Below are 24,400 nucleotides of genomic sequence, written 5' to 3'. Positions count from 1 at the left end.
TGCCTGCAACAAATTTGGCCTAACCATCAGCCTCAAGAAAACGAACATCATGGGACAGTACTTCAGAAATGCCCCATCCATAAATATTGGCGACCACACTCTGGAAGTGGTTCAAGAGTTCACCTACCGAGGCTCAACTATCACAGTAACCTGTCTCTCGATGCAGAATTCAACAAGCGCATGGGGAAAGGCTTCCTCTGCTATGTCCAGACTGGCCAAGAGAGTGTGGGAAAATGGCGCACTGACACAGAACACAAAAGTCCAAGTGTATCAAGCCTGTGTCCTCAGTACCTTGCTCTACGGCAGCGAGGCCTGGACAATGTACATCAGTCAAGAGCGACGTCTCAATTCATTCCATCTTCGCTGCCTCCAGAGAATCCTTGGCATCAGGTGGCAGGACCGTATCTTCAACACAGAAGTCCTCGAGGCGGCCAACATCCCCAGCATATACACCCTACTAAGCCAGCGGCGCCTGAGCTGGCTTGGCCATGTGAGCCGCATGGAAGATGGCAGGATCCCCAAGGACACATTGTACAGCGAGCTCGTCACTGGTATTAGACCCACAGGCCGTTCCTGTCTCCGCTTTAAAGACGTCTGCAAACGCGACATGAAGTCCTGTGACATTGATCACAAGTTGTGGGAGTCAGTTTTACGCGATCGCCAGAGCTGGCGGGCAACCACAAAGGCGGGGCTAAAGTGTGGCGTGTCGAAGAGACTTAAAAGTTGGCAGGAAAAAAGACAGAGGCGCAAGGAGAGAGCCAACTGTGTAACAGCCCCGACAACCAATTTTATCTGCAGCACCTGTGGAAGAGTCTGTCACTCTAGAATTGGCCTTTATAGCCACTCCAGGCGCTGCTTCACAAACCACTGACCACCTCCAGGCACTTACCCATTGTCTCTCGAGACAAGGAGGCCAAAGAAGGTTCTTTTCTTATCTGGCAGTGCTTTAACTTTCTCATGCAATGCTCTCATATTGTGCCTTTACTCCAGTTCTTCTGTTTCCTTGCAAGTCTTCATACCACTTTTCCTGCTGCTCTACATGCTTTTCTTATCTGCTTTTCTATTTCATCATATTCTTCTTTGTTGTTCTTATTCTGTCTCCTTTTCTCCATCATATTTAGTATTTCATCAGTCATCCACTTTTGATGTTTTATTCCTTTTTTTCTTAGGGACTGTCTCAGCTACTGTGTATTTCATGCTCTGTTTCAACCTTTCCCAATGCCCTTCTGTTGTTCCCTCCTGACTAAGATCTTGATTTGTCACTTCCTGAAGTTAAGCTTCAGACTTGTTTGTAACCTCCACAGTATACTTCTTCACCACTTCTTCCTCTCTCAGTCTGCTTAGGTTGGCTTGATCTTTCATGGGATTTCTTTTCGGGATTTTCAGCTTGATCTTCATCTTCATTACAAGCAGGCGGTGATCTGAATTGATGTCTGCACCTGGGTAAGTGAAGTCATTTTGATGCTGTTCTTGTACCTCTCATTGATCATCAGAAAATCTATTTGATTTCTGTGTTACGACCAAGGTGGAGTTAATTCAGTCCCACTACTCCACAGGTCATAGCATATTAGTAAATCTTGCTACCTACTGGAAAATAGCCAAATTAAACACTCTATTTGTCCCCCAGAATAAAGCACACCAAACCAGGTTCCTTTAAACAACAACAAAATTAACTATTTGTTAATAAACTAAGTCTTAAACAATAATGAGATAACTTTATATGTGAAAAAATTATTTTCAAACTTCTTATTCTTCCTAACCCTCATGCACACACATACATTTAAAAAAACAGTTAACTGGGAGTAGTCTGTTAGGCATAATAAAATACTTAGGTTGTCACATTCTGGTAGGCTATTTCCGGGTCGATGAGGTGTCCCAGAGTCGAATAGTTGGATGCCACTCGAAGTCTCTCCAGGTGAGGCTGTTGAACAGTCTGTGATGAGTAGGTATTCATGGCACTTCGTCTGCAGCAGACATCACACAGATCCTTCAGCAAAAAGTGTGGCAACAGGTCTACTTGGGTTTTTAAATAGCAGTCTAGCAATAGAAGCTTTCTTGAGCTTTCAGGGCCTCCCAAAGCATAAGAGGCAACAGGAATCACTCCTGAGGCACAGATTTTTCAGAGACTGGCGGCAATAGGAATCTGCTACCTTTTAAAATGCAGGGCTTCCTCTCAGCAAAGGAGCCTTTCTCCACATAGAGCAACAACTCCTCTTTTCCTGGGCCTTTTCTCTCTCTCCAGGCAGACCACAGCCACCACCTTAAATGTAGAATTTCTTTTTACAAGAGAGGCAAACCTTCTTTTTCTGGGAGATGTATTTTTCTCTGGTCTGCAAAAAGCAGGTCCCAGCCAGTTTGTTCTGCCTCCTGCCTGTCCAGCTTACTGGTCTTCACATAGCAAAAGTGAAACTGAATGCGTAACAGTAAGTCATGTGACCTGTCATTTCCCTTGCTGTTGTTTGGAACAGGTGTCTTGCAGTCTTTCCCACACAGTTCAAACACCAAGTTGCAGCATTCAATATTCACAGAAAATCCTTTTTCTCAGTTTTCAAAACACTCCAAGCTTTCAAATAAAAAACAAAACTATTGTGACATATGTGAACAGCTCCTGAACCCTTCCAGGTGTAGAGACTTCTTGGGTGTTGTTTGAAGATTGTATTCAAAATGACCAAGTTGTTTTCCTCACAGAACTGTATCAGGCGTTCACCTCTGCTGTTCTTCATTCCTAGTCCATAAGCTTCTACCACATTTCTATGCCTCTCTCTGCCAACTTTTACATTCAAATCATCCATTCCTCAAAGTTTCAATGCTTCTTGCACCTCCTCATAGAATACTTCAACTGCTTCATCACTGTGATCCTGTGTGGGGCCCACACAGTTGCAAGCACGCAAGGTTCATTGGTTTCCCTTTAAATTTTGCGAGAATAACTCTCTCTGATATTGGCCAATATTCCTGCATGGTTCTCGCTTTCTTCTTTGTCAACATTATTCAGACTCCATTCTTTTGTTCACTGCAACCTGAGAAGATCATCACCTGCTTTCCTTTGTCTATTTTCCCAGATTCCATCCATCTAACTTCTGCCAATCTTAAAATGTCAATGTTGAGTCTTAACATCTCTTTCATGCAGTTGTCTATTTTGCCACTCTGGTAGAGTGTCCTCACATTCCAAGTTCCAATTTTCAAGAGTTCTTGTCTGGGTTTGAGATTAACATCATCAGATGGTAGCCTTTCTTCCAAGTTTGGGCTTCCCTTGTCATTCACTTGGCTATTCCTACTTCCTAGAAAGTCCTCTTCTCCCCTGCTCCTATTTACAATAAACATCTCTGCAGAGGGTCCAGGTCTGCCTACATCACTAATACTGTTCATATTAGATTCCATGACTAACTATGCGTGATACTTGGTGAGTACCCTGACTCTACCAAGGTCACTGGCCATTTGTCCTTAAGCATCATAACTCTGCCCTAGATGTGTCACATATTTTGCTGTTGTGCCTTCTAAGCCATTGACTGTGAGTAGTGAGTTCTTCTGCCTAAATCACCAATCCAGGCTTCGTGCACTTGAAAGGGGTGATGCGCCTTGTACAGCATCTTGCGAAGCTGCTGTTCCCCCTCACAAAGGACAGTACGCCAGCCGAGGCAAGGTGCCAGGGTGTGCCCGCTGGTGTGCACTACCAGCTCCTGGGAGGCATAAGTAAGAGTTGCATAATAGTGAGAGACCAGTGTTCCTTGTCCACACCTATGCTGTCATGGATGTGGGACTGATAAGGGTATAAAAGGACTACTCCTCAGATACTACTCCATACATTCTACTCAACTTGAAGCACAACTTCAAAGCATGGCCTCAACTACATTAGTCATTCAAGCAGCTTTCTTGCACAAAATATGCAGCAGAGTGAGTAAGAACTGAGAATAAACGTCATATGCAACCCTTATAAAATGCATCAGTTGCTGGATCTTGGCATTATTGGTATCATTGGAGATCATCATTGCCACTGGATGGATCTCACCAGCTTCCCAACTGACGGGGAGAACTTGGACCTGAGGAGTGAGTAACTAACTTGAGGGAGGAATAGGGACATGGTACAAAATGTATATTAACATAAATACATAAAACTACATCTGGCATTATGAGCTATGTTTTCAGAGAGAGTGTTCATGTCTCTGGGTGTTTATGTGGAGAATATGACATAACTCCATTTGCACTTACAATTATTCCAGATGCATAGCCGATGACGCTGATATTCTCTGTTCTTGTTTCAGTGAAAATACCAACGGCAGTGATTAGAAGTGACAGAAGTAGCAGAATACTTGAAAGCCACACTGCCCTCTTCTTTTTCTTCATCAGTAACTCTAACAAAAGGAAAATCCCAGTAATTTTATGCTATACAGGTTGCTTTTCAATCTTAAACATGATAAATTAATTTTCCTTTTCATGCGAGATTACATTTCTGAAGTAAATTTGTAAGTGGCTGCCGACAGCTGCAAGCTGTCCAATTTGAATGTAGTTATGTAGTTATATAACAGGGTTGTGAAACATTTTGGTGTTTGCGTACACTCCACAGAATGTCATTCATTATTTATTCTACTAGTTTGAGAACTTTTAATTGAAAATTATTTATAAAATGTGGTTTAATTTCAACTTTCATTTGTTTAAAATTATCTATCTTATCTAAAGTTATCAAAATTGGAGAAAGAGATAGAATAAGTAACTATGGGCCAGTCAGCCTAACCTTGAAGTTGGAAAATTATTGGAAAAAATTGTGAGGGACAGAATAAATCTTCATTTAGAAGGACATGGATTAATCAAAGACAGTCAGCATGGATTTGTTAACAGAAGGTCATGTCTGACTAACATGATTAAATTTTTTGAGGAGGTAACAAGGAGGGTCAATGAGGCTAGTGCATTTGATGCAGTCTATATGGATTTTAGCAAGGCTTCTGTTAAGGTCACACATGGCAGATGAGTCACGAAAGTAAAAGCCCATAGGATCCAAGGCAAAATGGCAAGTTGGATCCAAAATTAGCTCAGAGGCAGGAAGCAAACAGTAATGTCAATGGACGTTTTAGTGACTGAAAGGTTGTTTCCAGTAGGGTTCCGCAGGGCTCAGTACTAGGTCCCTTGTTTTTACTGGCATATATTGATTCGGACTTTGTCATGCTAGTCCCCCACCTGCCAAGAATGAGGCACATTAATTTTGTCATGAACATTGATTTTAAACTGTTACTGGAGTGAAGAAAGGACTTGTTAAACAGATCAGCCGTGGCTGGAAAATAGATTTTCATATTAACAGACGGTGATTGGAAAGACAAAGGACCATTCCCTGACACATTCAACCCACAATGGGCCTTGATCACCAGGTATTGTGTGTAAGAGGCACATTCCAGAGACTGCTAAGGTGGTACAATCCAAGACGTGGTCAGACCAGTTAGTCACATGACTAACCTGCTTGGCAACCCGGGTTTTTCTGAATTGTACAAACAGTTTGAACTCAGAATGTCTGTTTGCTCCTGAACTGAGAAGATCTCTGCTGTCTGCTCCCATCCCTTACTCACAGGCCTCTGAATCCACTGAAGACACATGAACCCCGGAAGAGAAAAGTCTCCTACAGCGAACAAGGTTTAAGAAGAATACTGGGCCCCAACAAAAAGCAAGATCTACCTACAATCAAGGACTCTACAGTGAGCTCGAAGAACCGTAACAAAAACTCTTCAGATATTGTCTCAAACTTTTCCACTTCATTTTTCTTCTCTTTTCTGTCTCTATTTGCATGTGCTTATCGTGTATGCATGCTAGCGTAGGTGCGTCATGTATCTGTGGGCATTAACCAAGTTAGAATTTAAGTTTAATAAATTTCAACCTAAGAAAACCTGTTTGTGCTGGTTTCTTTGCCTTATAATTGGAAAGCGGTGAACAAGGATTCACCAAGGGGGAGCTAAAAACACGGTGTGTTTAAAATTAAACCTTGTTACGGTAAAACCAGGTGAAGGCTGAGAGGGACCCCTAGACACCTTTCTCACCTGGTCGTAACAACTTGAATGCACCGGGAATGATTAAGAAGTGAGCAGATGATACAAAAATTGGTCACGTGGTTGATAATGAAGAAGAAAGATTTAGACTGCAGGAAGATATCAATGGACTAGTCAGGTGGGCGGGACACTAGTAAATGGAGTTCAATCCGGAGAAGTGTGTGGTAATGCACTGGAGAAGGCTAACAAGGCAAGGGAATACACAATAAATGGTAGGATACTGAAAAGTGCACAGGAACAGAGGGACCTTAGAGTGCATGTCTACAGATCCCTGAAGGTGGCTGAACAGGTAGATAAGCTGGTCAAGAAGACATACAGGACACTTGCCTTCATTAGCCGTGACATAGAATATAAGAGCTGGAAGGTTATACTGGAACTGTATAAAACACTAGTTGGCTACAGCTGGAGAATTGCATGTCGTTCTGGTCACCACTATAGGAAAGATGTGACTGCACTAGAGTGGGTACAGAGGAGATTTATGAGCGTGTTGCCTGGACTGGAGAAATTTAGTTATGAGGAAGGATTGGATATCCTAGGGTTGCTTTCTTTCGAACAGAGGAAGCTGAGGGGAGACCTTATTCCCCTTGGTTGAGTGGTCCATTATGAGGCGGCATAGATTTAGTGTAAGAGGTAGGAGGTTTAGAGGGGATTTGAGGAGAATTTTATTCAGCTAGAGAGTGGTGATGATCTGGAACTCACTGGCTGAAAGAGTGGTAGAGGCAGAAATCCTGATAACATTTAAAAAGTACTTGGATATGCACTTGAAGTGCCATAACCTACAAGGCTATGGACTAAGAGCTGAAAAGTGGGATAAGGCTGCATGGCTACTTGGAACTGGTGTGGATACGATGGGCCAAATGGCCTCCTTCCATGCTGTAAATTTCTATGATTCTATAAATGGTCTCTCCATTTTCTTGTCACAGATAGTTTATTGCCCCGATCATGCACTGACATTATTCCAAAAAATATCATGGATATTTTATCCCTCCTAAGTGGGCATTGCAAAAATGTCACTCCCACATATAATCTGAGAAAATACATTTTATTATTGCTGTTTTATTTCAGTAGATGATTTAGCTACAGAAGTATTAAAACTTTTATGCATAACTATAAATATCCTATCAGTAAAGATTCTTGCAACAAGTTAAGTTTGGGAAATAGTAGCAGTGCTTAGATACTTTTCAATATTTGGGGTGGCACAGTGGTGCAGTGGTTAGCGGCGCAGTGGTTAGCACCGCAGCTCCAGCAACCTGGGTTCAGTTCTGGGTACTGCCTGTGCAGAGTTTGCAAGTTCTCCCTGTGGGTTTCTGCCGGGTGCTCCAGTTTCCTCCCACAGCCAAAGACTTGTAGGTTGGCCATTGTAAATTGCCCCTAGTGTAGGTAGGAGAATGGTGAGGATGTGGTAGGGAATATGGGATTAATATAGGATTAGTATAAATGGGTGGTTGTTGATCAGCACAGACTCAGTGGGCCAAAGGGCCTGCTCAGTGCTGTATCTCTGTATTCTTTAGTTTAGTTTAAAGATACAGCACTGAAACAGGCCCTTCGGCCCACTGAGTCTGTGCCGACCATCAACCACCCATATATATACTAATCCTACACTAATCCCATATTCCTACCACATCCCCACCTGTCCCTATATTTCCCTACCACCTACCTATACTAGGGGCAATTTATAATGGCCAATTTACCTACCAACCTGTAAGTCTTTTGGCAGGAAACCGGAGCACCCGGAGAAAACCCACGCAGACACAGGGAGAACTTGCAAACTCCACACAGGCAGCACCCAGAATTGAACCCGGGTCGCTAGAGCTGTGAGGCTCCGGTGCTAACCACTGTACCGCCATTCTGTAATACATGCCTTCTTTTAAGTTTCAATTAGCTTGCTTTATGTTTTTGAATCAGCATCCTGTATATCTTCAAGTTTGTATTAAATAAAGAGAGGGTGGCACAGTGGCGCAGTGGCTAGCACCGCAGCCTCACAGCTCCAGTGACCAGGGTTCGATTCTGGGTACTGCCTGTGTGGAGTTTGCAAGTTCTCCCTGTGTCTGCATGGGTTTTCGCTGGGTGCTCCGGTTTCCTCCCACAGCCAAAGACTTGAACGTTGATAGGTAAATTGGCCATTATAAATTGCCCCTAGTATAGGTAGGTGGTAGGGATATGGGATTAGTGTAGGATTAGTATAAATGGGTGGTTGAGGGTCGGCACAGACTCAGTGGGCCGAAGGGCCTGTTTCAGTGCTGTATCTCTAAATAAAAATAATAAATAATAATTCTGAGAAATTGGATTCATTGCATGATTTCTACAGTACAATTACACAAAAAAGTTAATGTACAAACATTTTTGGTTTTATAGTCTGCCACCTTGTTGGATGTTCATTTCACTGGAACTTCTTAAAATGTATATTAAGTCATTTTTTACATAAATTATGATACATATTAAGTACTATTGCAGTTTAAATCTCAGGAATTGCTTGTGCAATTACAGTTTATAAATAATGAGGCTCAGTTATTTTCTTTATTTGTTCTGCAATATTTCAGTCCTTTATATATGGTTCATATGTAATGATCCTTTGTAAAGTAAAAGTAATGGAAACATGTTCAATTAGAAGAATCAAAACAATATGAAAGTTTTAGACACATAACTAAATTAGAATTGGCTTTTTTTGTTGCCTTCATCAATTTGTTCCCCATTCATGAAACCATTGGTTCCTCGTTGGGGTAGGATTCCACTGGCTCCTGTCAACCTTCAGTACTTCACCCAACTCACAGAATCACAGAATGGTTACAGCACAGAAGGAGGCCATCCAGCCCTTCATGTCTGTGCAGGCTCTCTGCAAGAGCAACTCAACTAGTCCCACTCCCCCTCCCTTTCTCTGTAGCCCTGCAATTTTTTTCTCCAGATAATTATCCAATTCCCTTTTGAACGCCACGATTGAATCTGCCTCTGCCACATTCTCAGGCAGTGCATTCCGGATGGCTCTTATTAGTTGTGTGATTCTTGACAGTGACTGTCAATGAGATGCTTCATGGCTGAACCTGGTTCATTGAGGGCAGCTGGAATCAGGAGCTTTGGTTCAATTGCCCTTCACCCTGTAATCCAGGACTGATACTCTGACCAAGATCAGGTAACTCTGTTAAGACTGGGGATCAAAACTGTGACTTCTGTGATCCCTCTGATTTAGCTACTCACTGAATAAACTCACTGAGCCATCAGGGGATATGATGGTAAATAAAAACGCTCTGAAGAAGAACCCGGTCGAAAAGGTGATCCTGTATTTTATCTCTACTATTGCTGACCAACGTGCTGTGTATTTAATGCATTTTCTGTTTTTTGTTTGGGAGGAATGTTTCACTCCAAAAGACAGTTTTAGCATAAATAAAAACAGAAAATGCTGGAAATACTCAGAAGGTCTAGCAGCATCTGGGAGAAAGAGAATTAATGTTTCAGGCCAAGGATCTTTCGTTCTAACAAATTGAAATATCTTTTAAAATTCAGCCTCAGTGGAATGTAGGAGAGAGGTGCCCAGCCTAAGGTAACACTCATTTAATGTACAGCTCAGCTGAATGGAGAGTTAAAATAGTAAGAATCAGTACGGTGTCGTCCTATTTAATTTTGATGAGTTTGTAAAACTCAAGCAGTAAATGAGGCTTGTATAAAAATCATAAATGTTGAGAATGCACAGAGAACACAGATTGCTTAACAGTTAACAGAAGACTCCTGTTCAGAACTGCTTTCATGAAATCACAAGATCAGAATAACTTATATTTTCCCTTTAGATATCTCCCGTATATTTCCGTCATTTTCTATTTCATTCCAGATTTACAACTTACCCATTTAAAAAAAAATCTATAAATTCGGCGAGTGATGTGATATAAGAGAACGGATTTCCTTTTCGACATTTTAATATTTTAAACTGGCGGTTTGAATAGAAATGTTAGTAGCCTGAAGAACTTGTGCAATCGTTCGCGTCTTGGCGTTTTAAAAACATTTGCAAAGTTCAGTCTTCGCATTCTCGAAAACGTGCCCGTTGTAACTGTTTTTTGGAGGATAAATTCGTAAAGTACTTTCAGCCAAAGTCTAACTGATCCTGGCACAGTATCCGAATATTACAGCCTTGTCGCTTGTGTAACTTATAGGGGGAAGTGGGGTAATGCAAACTCACGGTGAGACCCAAACTAACGTGGTCAGAAAAGTTTTTGTGCAAAATTTCGTATCATCATCGCAAATGTATATGGTCAGCATAGTTTAATGTGTATGACTTTTAATCCCTTCCACTATATGCTGTTCTTCCAAACGAATGCAATTGATCTTAAATGTGCAAGTAAAATTACATTGAATCGTAATTAAATAAAACAAATGCAACTGGATGGAAATAATTTAAATACGTATAAACGGGGGTGTCTGTGGGAAAAGCCAATGAGTAATTACAGAATAAAAGCAGGCGAGGGACCATGAGTTTACTTTCAATGTTGGTCTGCCGTCACTAAATGGTTTTCTTCTGAATTTTGGAATGCAGTGAAATTGGACCTGTCCAGGGTGCATAACACATTATTGCATCCACACAGATAACTGCAGGCACGATTACATTCTCCATTTGATTTATGTGTGTCTTGCTGTTATTTTATGTATAATTTTTGTAGTTTATATATAGAAAGCGCCACTTTCCATTCCCCTCGATCAAAGTTCGCATTATTTAATAACAACTTTGGCGAGACAAAGAACCTGCATCCACAATTTGAAAAGAATTAAACTATTGCATAACTTAGTGCAGAGGTATTCGTATTTACAAAATCAGGAACTCACCGAACAGTTCGAAACGAAGGTGGGGTTGATTTTGCTCTGGTGTCGGTTGCATGTCTTTTTGTTCCCTCTAAATTAAATGATGTAGAGAAGCGCGCTTGGGTAAAGGAGGTTACTCGCGGATTATGAAGTTTCTGTTGTACAGTCACCAGATGTAGGACTAGATTTCAGCTGCTCCAGGTCCTGAATTCGATCTCCTGGACTCCACACGAATAGACAGGCTTTCCCGGCTGCAGGACTGATGGCCTCAGCTTGGGGAACAGCGCTAGCCCCACGGAGCCTTGACGTGCAGACTCACGTACAGTAACGCCTCCAAGTTGCATTCACCACCACCCGCATATTCCTCCAACAGCAAGTTGCACAAGCAACGAGATACTTGTGATACAACAACAACTTGTATTTATACAGCGCCTTTAACGGAATTAAAACAGGACCCTCATAAAGGAATTTTTGACTGAGTCCATATATGAGGGCAGATGGCCAAAGGCTTGGTCAAAGAGGTAGGTTTTAAGGAACACCTCAAAGGAGGAGAGATAGTGAGGCGGAGGGGTTGAGGGAGGGAATTCCAGAGCTTAGGACCTTGGCAGCTGAAGGCGCAGCCACAATAGTGGAAAGTTTAAAATCCGGGATGCTCAAGAGGCCAGTGTTAGAGGAACGCAGATATCTCAGAGGGTTGCGGAGCTACAGGAGGTTAGAGATAGGGAGAGGCAAGGCCGTGGAGGGATTTGAAACTGAGAATGAGGATTTTGAAATTGAGGCGTTGCCTAACTGGGAGCCAATGTAGGCTGATGAGTGTGGGGGTAATGGGTGATCAGATTCAACAGCAGATGAACTGAGGCAGAGGCATACTCAGGTGATGTTACAGAGGTAAAGTAGGCAGTCTTCGTGATTGCGCAAATATGTGGTCCAAATCTCACCTCAGCGTCAAATATGACACCAACATTACAACCCGTCTGATTCAGCCAGAGAGAGGGATGGAGTCAATGGCTGGGGAAAAGAGTTTGTAGCGGAGACCAAAAACAATGGCTTCAGTCTTCCCAATATTTAATTCGAGGAAATTGCTGCTCATCCAGCATCGAATGTCGGACAAGCAGCCAGGCAACGACCATCTCCAACAAGAGAGAATCTTACCAACTCCCCTTGACATTCTGAATCGCCCACTATCAACATCCTGGAGATTACCATTGACCAAAAACTGAACTGGGGTAGCCATATAAATACCGTGGCTACAAGAGCAGATCAGAGGCTAGGAATCCTGCGCAAGTAACTCACCTCCTGACTCCTCAAAGCATGTCCACCATCTACAAGGCACAAGTCAGGAGTGTGATGGAATAATCTCCACTTGCCTGGATGGGTGCAGCTCGAACAACATTCAAGAAGCTCGACACCATCCAGGACCAAGCAGCCCACTTGATTGGCACCCCATTCACAAACATTCACTCCCTCCACGACCGACACATAGTGGCAGCAGTCAGCAGTATGTACCATCTACAAGTTGCACTGCAGCAACGCACTAAGGCTCCTTAGACAGCACCCTCCAAACCCGTGACCTCCACCACCTAGAAGGACAAGGGCAGCAGATGCATGGGAACACCACCATCTCCAAATTCCCCTCCATAGATGGGAAATAGGAGGGGTGGGGGGGCCAAGGATGGATACTTGGGGGACGCCAGAGGTAATGGAGTGGAAAGCAAAGCCATTTTGAATGGTAAATCACTGATACAGAAAGACTGAGGGCTTTGAATGTGACACTGTGAACATTCCACTTTACGTTTCCTGTACATAAATCTTCTCCTTTAGAAATCTCTCCAGTGATTTTATTGTGTAGGATTCAAAGATACAAACTTTTCATTTTGCAATTCTAAGACTATGGACCAGATGGGATAGCCTTGAGACAGAGTCATTTTCTAAGTTTACTGGAATGATTACAAAACATGAATAAAGGGATAACAAGTCATCCAGCAGAAACATTAATTCTGTTGCACTCTCCACAGAAAAGAGTACTTCCAGCATTTTCTATTTTTATTTCAGATTTCCAGCATCTGCAGTATTTTGCTTTTGTTTTGATATTGCTCTGACACTTTATATTCTTTTCCACTTAATTCTATCTGCAAAGCTTATGAATGTTTGTTTTCAAGGATGGCTAGTTCTGCTATTTAACAGCTGTTGGCATATTTAATCATTTAAAACCTAAAGGTGGTAAATCGTCCAAAGAAATTCCCATTATTGATATTTTCATTGGTATGGTGATTCAATATAAAAGTTTCATCCAGCTACAATCTTCCCATTGTCACTTTGCAAATCAGCAAGCACAGAATGTCAAGCACTGCAATTTTAAACAATTTATTAATGGGATATGAATGATACTAAAGGTATATGCACACACATTCCTGAGATGTGGCATTGTGGGCAAGGCTGTCATTTATCTGCCCATCCCTGGTTGCCCTTGAAAAAAATGATAGTGGGTCTTCCTTGTAAGACTCTTATAAAGGGGGCCTCACTTCCCCTTAAGGACCTGACTCCATACTGAGTATCAATCGCACAAAACAGACTTTGGATACAATTTCCACTTTTTGGGGAACACCTTTATTAACTCACCAAGCAATAGTATGAACTTAGAACGCCAGTTGCTTAGTAGACCCGCATACAGGGTTCGTTCCTGGGTGGCCAGGTCCACTGAACGACTTCTCCCGCACGACTTCCTGTGACTGACCAAGTCACACTTCCCAGCTGCAGCAACAATGTCCTTGTGATATGGCTTGTAGACAGGCTGTTTGGTGTTGTAACAGCCCAGGCAACCACATCAATGACATGTCCTGACTTGTCTGTGTGTGTCTGTGTATATGTGGGGGGTGTCCTTGTTCAGTTATGCTGTTTTTTATTTTTTAAAAGTCCAATATTAACCCCAGCAATGACGTCTTCAGTCAGCATTCTTCTCCCTTCGCCTCGATGTCCTTCGCCTCCACATTTTTACCACTGGGTGAACTCCACAGTCTGGTTTACACCACAACTAGTTACATTTTACTTTTGAACAGAAATGCAGGATATATTAACAAATGCCTCACAGCTGAACAAAACTACAAGGGATATCCAAATGCCTTGCATCGTCTGGAACCATTGCAGCTCATGCGACAAAGGTGCTCCCACTGTGTTTGTTGGGTAGGGAGTGCCAGGATTTTGATCCAATGACAATGAAGGAACGATAATATATGCCCAAGTCAGAGTGATGTGTGGCTTGGAGGTGAACTTGGAGGTGATGGTGTTCCCATCTGTCTGCTGCCCTTATGCTTATAGCTGTTTTGGAATTTCTAAAATTCGTTCATGGGATGTAGGCGTCACTGGCAAGGCCAGCATTTATTGTCCATCCCTAATTGCCCTTGAGAATGGTGGTAAGCCGTCTTCATGAATTGCTGCAGTCTATCTGGTGTACGTACACCCACAGTGATGTGGGGGGGAAGCGCCAAGTTTTTGACCCAGCAACAGTGAAGGAATGACGATGTAGTTTTGTTAGAATGATGTGTGACTTGGAGGGGAACTTGGAGGTAATGGTGCTTCCATGCATCTGCTGCCCTTGTCCTTCTAGATGGTAGAGATGGAGGGTTTGGAAGGTGTTGTCAAAGGAGGCTTGGCAAGTTACTGCAGTGCATCTTTTAGATGGTACACACTGCTGCCACTAAGTGCTGGTGGTGGAGGAAATGAATGTTTAAGGTAGTGGATGGGGTGCCAATCAAGCGGGCTGCTTTGTTGTGAATACTGTCGAGCTTCTTGAGTGTTATTGGAGCTGCACTCATTTAGGCAAGTGGAGAATATTCCATCATACTGATGGGCTTTGGGGAGTCAGGAGGTGAGTTATTTGCCACAGAATTCCCAGTTGCTGACCTACTCTTGTAGCCACAGTATTTATATGACTGGCCCAGTTAAGTTTCTGATCAATGATAACCCCCAGGATATTGATGGTGGGGGACTCAGTGATGGTAATGCCACTGAACATCAAGGGAAGATGGTTAGATTCTCTCTTGTTGGAGATGGTCATTGCCTGGCACTTGTGTGACGCGAATGTTACTTGTGCTGATGAAGAAACTTTGGAAAGTTGCTGCTGTGCAGCCTGTAGATAGAAGAAATTGCAGCCATAGTACAGTGATCTTGGAAGAAATGAATGAGGAGACTATCAAGCAGACTACTTAATCGTGGATGGTGCTGAGCTTTCTGAATGTTAGTACAGCTTCACCCACCCACGCAAGGGGAGATAATTCCATCATACTCCTGACTTGTGCCTAGTAGGTAGCGGAAAAGCTTTGGGGACTTGAGATGAGGCACCTGCTGCAGAATACCCAGCCTCTCACTTGCTCCAGTAGTTTGGTGGCTGGTCCAGTGAGTTTCTGGTCAATGCTAACCATTAGGATGCTAATGGTGGTGGTAATAATGCCACTGAATTTAATGGGGAGTGATTAGGCTCTGTCTTGTTGGAGATGCCCAATTCCTGGCACTTTAGTGGCACGAATGTTAATTGCCACTTATCAAACCAAGCCTAGTGTTGTCTAGGTCTTGCTGCATGCAAGCATGGACCACTTCATTATCTGAGGAATTACCAACAGAGCTGAGCATTGTGCAATCACCAGTGAACAGTCCCACATCTGACCTTATGACAGAGTGAAGATAATTGACGAAGTTGCACGGGATGTGGGCTGCACTAGCATGGCTGGCAGTTATGGCCTTTTCCTAGTTGCCCTTGAGAAGGTAGTGGTGGGCCTTCTTCTTGAACTGATGCAGTCCATTTTTCTGTTCTGATGAACAAAAGGCCTAAATGTCCGTAGTCTCTCCGTATAACTAAAGCGCTTCATCCACGTTATCATCTTAATAATTCCCTTCTGTACCCTCCCCATGGCCTTGACATCTTTCCTAAAGTAAAGAACCAAAAACTGGGCATAATATTTTAACTTCTGTCTAATCAAAGTTTTGCATTTGCTTTTGCATTGCCTCTTTGCTTTTGTACTCAACACCCCTATTCCTTAAACCTAGAATCCCAATTTTTTTATAAATAAGTTTATCAACTTGTCCTTCCACTTTTAAAGGTTTCAACTCCTCTCTATTTAGTGTATTATCTCAGCTTTCTTTACATAATGGTGGCAAGAGTTAGCCCCTCATGAAGGTAAGGTTGTGCAGCGTGCACAAGATCACAACAAATCCTGACACCCACTCTGCTGAGTACTGCAGGGCTGCTCCAGTTTGGTCCAGGCAGCAGACGCATTGTTTCAACATGTCAATGGTTTTCTCCACCACATTCCATTTGGCAGCATGACTCCCATTTTATGCATGCTGCGGATTGCAGACTGGAGTCCTCAACTTTTGTCAGTGGATAGCCCTTGTTGCACAGTGTTGAGTCAAATGTAGCTGGCACAGCAGACTTGCAGAATGAAGGCACCATAACTGCTGCCAGGATACCAGGCACCGACCTGCATGATTGCCTGCCCATTGTCACACGCTGGACGTTGAGGGCAACATACCCTCTAATTTTATTTTTTGGAGCACATGGGCAATTTGTTTAATTGCACAGCCTCTTTAAATTTTTTTGCATGCGCGGTACCTTAAAGGGGCCAACTTGTGCACAGTCAGCACTAGAACTTTCAGGTTGCTGCACAGCTGAGCAACTTAGAGGGAACTTAGAGGGGGAGTGGAATCCCTTTGAGATCTGGTACAGGGTAGAGCTGACATGCAGCACCTGCAAAGTTATGTGTGTGTAGTCAACGGCATCCAGCACCATGGGAAAGCCTTCAATTCTAGTGAAGCCATGTACTCCCTCAGCCTGCTTCTCTCTAGCAAGGGAAAATGAAATGTAGTTATCTCTCAATGAATAGGGAGCCTCAGTAACCTCCCTTACGCAACAATGGATGACAAAGTGCAAGATGTTGCAAATATCTCCAGCTTCAGCCTGGAAGGAGTCACAGTCAGCTTCACAGCTACTGGCAATACGGTCCTCACCCTGCTCTGAGGTAGCAGTTGTGGCTGCAGCAGGTGGGAGATTTCAGTGAGGATGTCCTTACTGTAACACAGATATTGCACACATTGTTCCTCACTGAGGCTCAGTTAAGAGAACACTGCCTGAACACCCTGAATAGACATGGCTTCCTGTTGAGAGCCCTACCTGCCCCCACCCCCCATCTCATCCCTCTTCCCACAACATGTACTGCTTTTTGAGGCCTCTGTTCATTCTCCAAGCCAAGTTATATTCCAAGGGGTCTGGTTACTAGCACATACATGTCTGGGAAAAACTGGTTTGTGCCGATACTTTGAAGTTAGCAAAAAATCCTTGAGCATCTACCACACCACTCCCTGTAGACTTTCACAACTTGAACTAGAAAGCAGGAAACACTTCAGAATCGAACCAACAGCCAAAAGAAATCAACTCGGAGAAAAACTGTAAGTGATCCCTTGAAGTAGAGCTGGTGAAGTGGGGGAGGGTCCTCCCTCCTGGTGAATGCATGCTCAGCTGTGCGAGGTTAAGAGAGCATTTTAGCTAGGCATTGAGTTCCAAAATGGCAATGCTGAGGTCAAATCAGCATTGCACGCTGATTGATATCATGATCTGCCTGCTCTGCAAACTTCTAGTGGCTGTTCACTATATTTGCGCTAACGGCTTCACCAATATGGCATCCAATGAGACTCACCCCAATGCGTGTACACGTGATGCAAACGCTATTTTGGTTCCCAATGGCACTAATCCCAATATTGCACTGGTAATATCTAATGATGAAATACATCATCTAGTATTGAGATAATTGTAGGCTGTAGTTTTACATGATTAAAGGGCATGGATGTTTGATCAAAAACCAAAGTCAGAAGGCCAAATGAGCTGTTCATTTTGGTGACTCGGGAAGCCAATGGATGAATATCAAGACAAAAGTCCCACATTGATCAAGCAGGAGGGGGGGGCGGGGAATTCACCAAACCAGCTCATTGGGTGGAAGCCTGTGAACCTGTGTTGGTGCAGCCTGGCAGATCATAGTGGGGCAATTCAAGGGAAATCAAATATTATTGGTGCATTAGAGTGGAGTCAGTGGCACTATCAGAGAGTGGAGTGGCGCTGTGAGATACGATTGCCAATGAATCTGTGATTGCTCCAACTTTAAGAAATTTCACACAGTATATACACTCAATGCGGTAGATTTTGAGCTTGTGCGATGGCGTAAAAGTGGTTATATTGAATCAGCAGCCCAAATTACATCTTTCCTGATTTCTATTTCCATTGATGTCAACAAGTGGACAAGTGGCCAATGAAAGATTTGCAGAACACAGGGTGTATTTAGTTGCTATTACATCAATAGCTGGTACATGAGTGATTCAGCTTCTCGAGGCCAAGGAGGCCATCATTTACAGTATTTTGGGGTGAAAGATGTGCCTTTGGATAAAGTACCCTCTTTGGACATGTGAAAAAGAAATGTGAGTGGGCAATACGGTGTAATGCTTTGGAATGATTTCAATGTTGAAGTAGCTCTGAATCATGGAGCCCTAAAAAAAGGCATCAAGCTGATTCTGGAAAGCAGAGACAATCCTATGCAGTATTATCACAGCTAGCTTTTGTGGGCATTGGCAGCATTGTGCAGGGGCTGGAGCCTCCCTAGCTTGTGACATTCACACAAAGTTTTTTAAATTTGACCCACCAGCACCTCATTCATATTGAAAACATGGTGAGGGGCAGCTGAAAAATCACCCCCACCACCCCCTCACTGCCCCCGCCAGTCATCGCTCAAGTTCACAATGCTACGACTGAGGTGGGAGGAGTGCACTGTCTTTTCTAGTTTCACTTCTCCACAGGTCACAACATATCTTTAAATGTTTACCCTGTTACTGATACAACCAATCATATACTTTTATTTTTATCCCAGAATAAAATACACCAACCGGGTTTCTTTAATAAACAACAAAATTATCAGATTATTATGAAACAAGACTGAAATATGAAGGTTCCCTTTTTAAATTCCCCAATTACACACACTGAAAAAAATTCAGAAATTCTGTCTGCAGAGTTTGTTACAAAAAAGGATAAAAAAGACTACTGCTCGCTAATTCTTGACGAAAGAAAGAGAAGATATAGAAGGAAGTCAGTTGTCCCTTTGTTGGTCTGGCATCCAGGTATACGGAGATGGCTCACTAGGATCATTTCAGAAGCAGTCTGTTCTGGAGATGTCGAGAATTATTCTAGTTGGTTTTCTAGGAGAAATGTGGCATCAGGGTTTTCTGTCAGCACACACTTGAATTGCAGGATTTTTTTTTCTAGCACCTTAGGAGCTATGCAGCACTAGGGATTTTAGTTCTCCCACACTGGATCTTTGCAGGATTTCTTCAAAGAGGTAGAGAAGGAGGTGAGATGGGTGGTTTCTTTTTCCTTGGCAGGAAGACACCAACTGTCTTCAAACAGCTCACATCCCAACAATAACTGAAAACAATGTCCATATCTCAAACAGAGTCGACCTCCTGACCTCCGTAAATCTTGACATGTGGCTTCTCTGTAACCATTTTTTCCCAGGTCACCAAGGGTTCTACTGTTTACTGAGCCCAAATCACATGACTTCCAGCATCTCGAGTGTCCTTTCAGTGAACTTAGTAAAAAGACACATCCACGGAATATTTTCAGTTTTAACACAAGTCCTCAAAAAAATAAAATATTTTAAAAATGGAAGCACTTTCGTAACAAATAGGAAATTGTCAGGTGAGTACAAACTCAACCAATCACAAAATTTGTATATTTTTGAAAATTGTGTTATCCAGCCTCTTAAAGCCATTTTTGCCACTGTCATCCTCAGCTTTGATTTCCCTGACGGTTTAATTGTCCACTGGCATTAACTGTTTAGACTTACATATATAGCCTATTGATCAAGGTACCAGAGGAATGCTGCCACATATCAAATAATGTCCCAGCATTAACTGCTGTCTCCCAGAGAAAAGGAGCAGAGAGATAAAAATTTTAAACCAGTCCTTTACACTATCTGTGGTTGAAGAACAGCTTGAGTTTCCAAATTCGTGTTTTAGGAACATAGGAACAGGAGTAGGTCACACACCCGTCAAACCTGTCCAATTAGATCATGGCTGATCTGTATCTGAACTCCATCTACCTACCACAGATCCGTAACCCTTAATACAGTTGGCTAACAAAAATTTTATCAAGCTAAGTTTTGAAATTTTCAATTGATCAAGCCTCAACTGCTTTTTGGGGCGGGGGGGGAGAATTTTAAATTTCCACTACCCTTTGCATGAAGAAGTGCTTTTTGACATCACCCCTGAACAGCCTATCTTTAATTTTAAGGTTATGTACCCGTGTTCTGGACTTGCCTACCACAGGAAGTAGTTTCTATCTATCTTACCAATGACTTTAATCATCTTAAACAGCTCAATTAGAGCACCCCTTAATCTTCTATATTCAAGGGAATACAAGCTGAGTCAATGTAAGCTGTCTTCAAAATTTAACATTATTAGCCCTGTATCATTCTGGTGAATTTTCGCTGCACACCCACCAAGGTCAGTATACCCTTCCTGAGGTGCGGTGCCAGTTGAGTTGGGGTCTAACAGCTCTGTACAGCTGTAACATAACTTCCACCCCTTTGTACTTCAGCTCTCTGGAGATGAAGAACAACAATCCATTAGCTTTTTAATTTCTTTTGTCCACTAACCTATCCACTAACTTTTAGTGATTTCTGTTGGAGCTCTAAATCGCTCAGCCTAGCTTCTTGGCATTTAGGAAATACTCTGATCTACTTTCTTAGTTCGAAGTCATCACATTTTTCCACATTAAACTCCATCTGCCATAGTTTTGCACACTCACTTAATCTATCAATTTGCATTGCAACTCTTTTGGCAGGATAATCAACAAACTATCACAGCTGTCCCAAACTCTAGCTAATACAGACACAATTCTAGATGGCTTTGACCCTATATATAAAATAACACTCGAAAAAAATCACTCTTACTGTTTTTCATACTTTATTAAGTAGACATGGGCTAAATTCAGATATGACCAGAATCATATTTTATCAATATGGTGCATGCCATTTTGTGACAGGTCATAAATATTTAATTTTTTTTTGTACTGGCTGATGTCAGCTGAGGCAACAATGGGGTGCTACAACTGGTTTTAGTGTTCTTGTTCAGGGCAAATTGTGTTTAACTAACTTGCTTGAGTTTTTGATGAGGTAACAGAGAGGGTTGATGAGGGCAATGTTGCTGATGTAGTGTACATGGACATCCAAAAGGCATTTGATACAGTGCCACATAACAGGCTTGGTGGCAAAGTTACAGCCCATGGAATAAAAGGGACAGTAGCAGCATGGATACAAAATTGGCTGAGTGACAGGAAACAGAAAGTAATAGTGAAAGGTTGTTTCTTGGACTGGAGGAAGGTATATAGTGGGGTTCCCCCTGGGTCAGTGTTAGGACCCCTGATTTTCCTAATATATATTAATGTCCCAGACTTGGGTGTACAGGGCACAATTTCAAAATTTGAGGAAGACACAAAACTTAGAAGTATTGTGAACAGTGAGGAGGATAGTGATAAACTTCAAGAGGACATAAACAGGCTGGTGGAATGGGTGGACAAGTGGACTATGAAATTTAATGCAAGTAACTGTGAAGTGATTCATTTTGGTAGAAAGAACAAGGAGAGGCAATATAAAATAAAGGGTGCAATTCTTAAGGGGGTGAAGGAGCAGAGGATTATTGAAGATTGAGTAAGATGATTTTACGGTTTTACGCCATGCAAATTTGCTCTGAAAAAAGGAGTTGTTTCCTTGAAAAAGGAGTTCATAGAAGAACTGGCAGGCCTCGACATTTTGGGTAGCATACTCAGCTCATTACTTTTTCCCTCCAGTCATGGATAGGTTGGAGAAGCTGGGGCTGTTCTCCTTGGAAAAAGGGAGCTTTGATAGAGGTGTTCAAAATCATGAGAGTTCTGGACAGAGGAGATGGGGAGAAACTGTTCCCATTGATGGAAGGGTCGGGCACCAATTTAAGTTGATTGGCAAAAGAAGTAACAGCGACATGAAATAACATTTTAACACAGCAAGTGGCTAGGCCTGACAGCGTGGTGGAGGCAGATTCAATTGTGGCTTTCAAAAGAGAATTGGACAATCATCTGAAGAGAAAAAAATTGCTGGGCTATACTTGGGGTGATGGGACTAGGTGAGTTGTTCTTGCAGAGACCCGGCATGAACGAGGGCCGAATGGCCCCCTTCTGTGCTGTAACCAATCTATGATTCTATTAAAGAAATCAATGTTGGGCTGGATGCTGCTTGTGCAAGGGAGGTCTTTTTTGTTTGATTGACTTATCCAGATAAATTCTAGATGCCTATATTGTTTGATGATGAGATGATTGGATGGTTGAAACCAACTTTGTTGCTATTTTTGTATCATCTGCACGTTAAGATGAAGGACTGAGGATTCATCTGTGCATTTCGTAAATATTCATGTTAGGGTATACATCCCAGAGTTCTTACAATTTAAAATTTATATAAGTTTATTAAGTTAGGTGCTAGAAAATATTCATTTTTGAGAATCTTCTGTAAATGCTATTACGTATCACTTACCAATATACATTTGTTTTTATCAACAAGTATTTGAAGATCCTATATGTGGAGTTACACCCTCTTTAATTAATTGTTATGTTTGATAGGGTTTCGTATTGTAGATTGAAATGAGGGACTGGCTTCCCCGGCACTGCTGCTGGCGACTTGGGAGATATGGGCTGCTTTGGGGCGGCACAGTGGCGCAGTGGTTAGCACTGCAGCCTCATAGCTCCAGCGACCCGGGTTCAATTCTGGGTACTGCCTGTGTGGAGTTTGCAAGTTCTCCCTGTGTCTGCGTGGGTTTCCTCCGGGTGCTCCGGTTTCCTCCCATATGCCAAAGACTTGCAGGGTGATAGGTTAATTGGCCATTATAAATTGCCGCTAGTATAGGTAGGTGGTAGGGAAACATAGGGACAGGTGGGGATGTGGCAGGAATATGGAATTAGGGTAGGCCGAGTATAAATGGGTGGTTGATGGTCGGCACAGACTCAGTGGGCCGAAGGGCCTGTTTCAGTGCTGTATCTCTAAACTAAACTAAACTAAACTTATGCATGGTAGCCCGACTGTCGTGACTTGCAACCAAATAGTGTTACCAAATCCCACTATTCAGAAAATGCCATTTCCTTACTGCTTGTGATGATGGCAGCATTGGGGCCAACGAAAATCACCTAGGACTGCCATGGGTCCCGATAGAGCATCTGGGAGAGGGAGAAACACAAACTGGGGGAAGGAGGGTGAGAGCAATACAGACTGAGGGAGGGAAGGAGGGGGAGAGAACACAAACTGAGGAATAAAGAAAACAAACTGAAGGAGGGGAAGGGGGAAAGTGAAACACAAGTGAGGAATAAACCGAGGGGAAGAGAAATGCAAACTGGAACAAGGGAGAATTCATGTTGGCCTGTTAGGTGTGCACACACTAACCCCTTTACAAATATGGCGTCCAGCAAACTTCCAGTTAGAAGTGTACGTGTACACCTTGGATGCCATTTGGGATGCTTATGGGGCCTTGTAGTGCCCAAAAAATAGGTGCTACCAAGCCCAATTTTGCCCGTCTACATGTCTGTGAGAATTTTCAATCTGGTTGAAGAGACATGCTATTACTTGTCCTGCTCACACATACCACAAAACCCCTGTAGAAGGTGCCACACTGAAAAGAATCTATAGTAACCGTAAGGTGCCACTCAAAAGCCCACAAAAAAAATCAGTGGGCAGAACAATAAGCATAATGAATGGCGAGTGCCATTCCTTCTCTGCTGACCAGAAAATGCAGGCCAATAACATTGGCACACAGTGGCCAAATGTCATGTGATCAAATCATCAGATGAAATATGGCACGTGATTGAATGCCATGGATCAAATGTCAATGATCAAATCTCCAGGAATACCTCAAACCAGATTTAGCAACACAAGATGGGCCTGTGGAAAATGAAGGTCAGGAAAAGGCGAGATTAGGAGAGATGATCAAAAGCTTGATCAAAAATGGCTTTTAGAAAGAGTGACCAAGGAATTTAGGGAAGGAATGATAGGGAAGGAATGCCCTAGGCCCAACCATCTTCAGCTGCTTCATCAATGACCTTCCTTCAAACATAAGGTCAGAAGTGGGGATGTTCGCTGATGATTGCACAATGTTCAGCACCATTTACCACTCCTCAGATACTGAAGCAGTCTGTGTAGAAATGCAGCAAAACCTGGACAATATCCAGGCTTGGGCTGATAAGTGGCAAGTAACATTCGCACCACACAAGTGCCAGGTAATCACCATCTCCAACAAGAGAGAATCTAATCATCTCCCCTTGATATTCAATGGCATTACCATCGCTGAATCCCCCACTATCAACATCCTAGGGGCTACCATTGACCAGAAACTGAACTGGAGTAGCTATATAAATACCGTGGCTACAAGAGTAGGTCAGAGGCTAGGAATCCTGTGGCGAATAACTCATCTCCTGACTCCCCAATGCCTGTCCACAGTCTGTGATCACCCCTCACACCAGCCTTCTGTTTAATGAAAATCAGACT

The 24,400-nt window shown here is 42.7% G+C and overlaps 1 protein-coding gene across 1 annotated transcript in view; it reads right to left on the bottom strand.

Moving 5' to 3' along the window:
* LOC137374928 (transmembrane protein 255B) overlaps positions 1 to 11,067 on the bottom strand; it is a 92,784-nt gene extending 81,717 nt beyond the window's left edge. The window contains exons 1-2 of the mRNA XM_068041530.1: positions 10,833 to 11,067; positions 4,207 to 4,349 (exon numbers count right to left, since the gene is read on the bottom strand). Coding sequence (XP_067897631.1) covers positions 4,207 to 4,349; positions 10,833 to 10,884 — 195 coding nt within the window. The 5' untranslated portion in view covers positions 10,885 to 11,067. The remainder of the gene's footprint in view (positions 1 to 4,206; positions 4,350 to 10,832) is intronic.
* Between the last annotated feature and the right edge of the window lie 13,333 nt (positions 11,068 to 24,400).

This window comes from Heterodontus francisci, chromosome 11 (genome assembly GCF_036365525.1).
Source record: "Heterodontus francisci isolate sHetFra1 chromosome 11, sHetFra1.hap1, whole genome shotgun sequence".
In the NCBI taxonomy this organism is placed as follows: Eukaryota; Metazoa; Chordata; class Chondrichthyes; order Heterodontiformes; family Heterodontidae; genus Heterodontus; species Heterodontus francisci.
The sequence above is the reverse complement of the archived record's forward strand: the minus strand, read 5'-3'. Positions and strand labels throughout refer to the sequence as shown.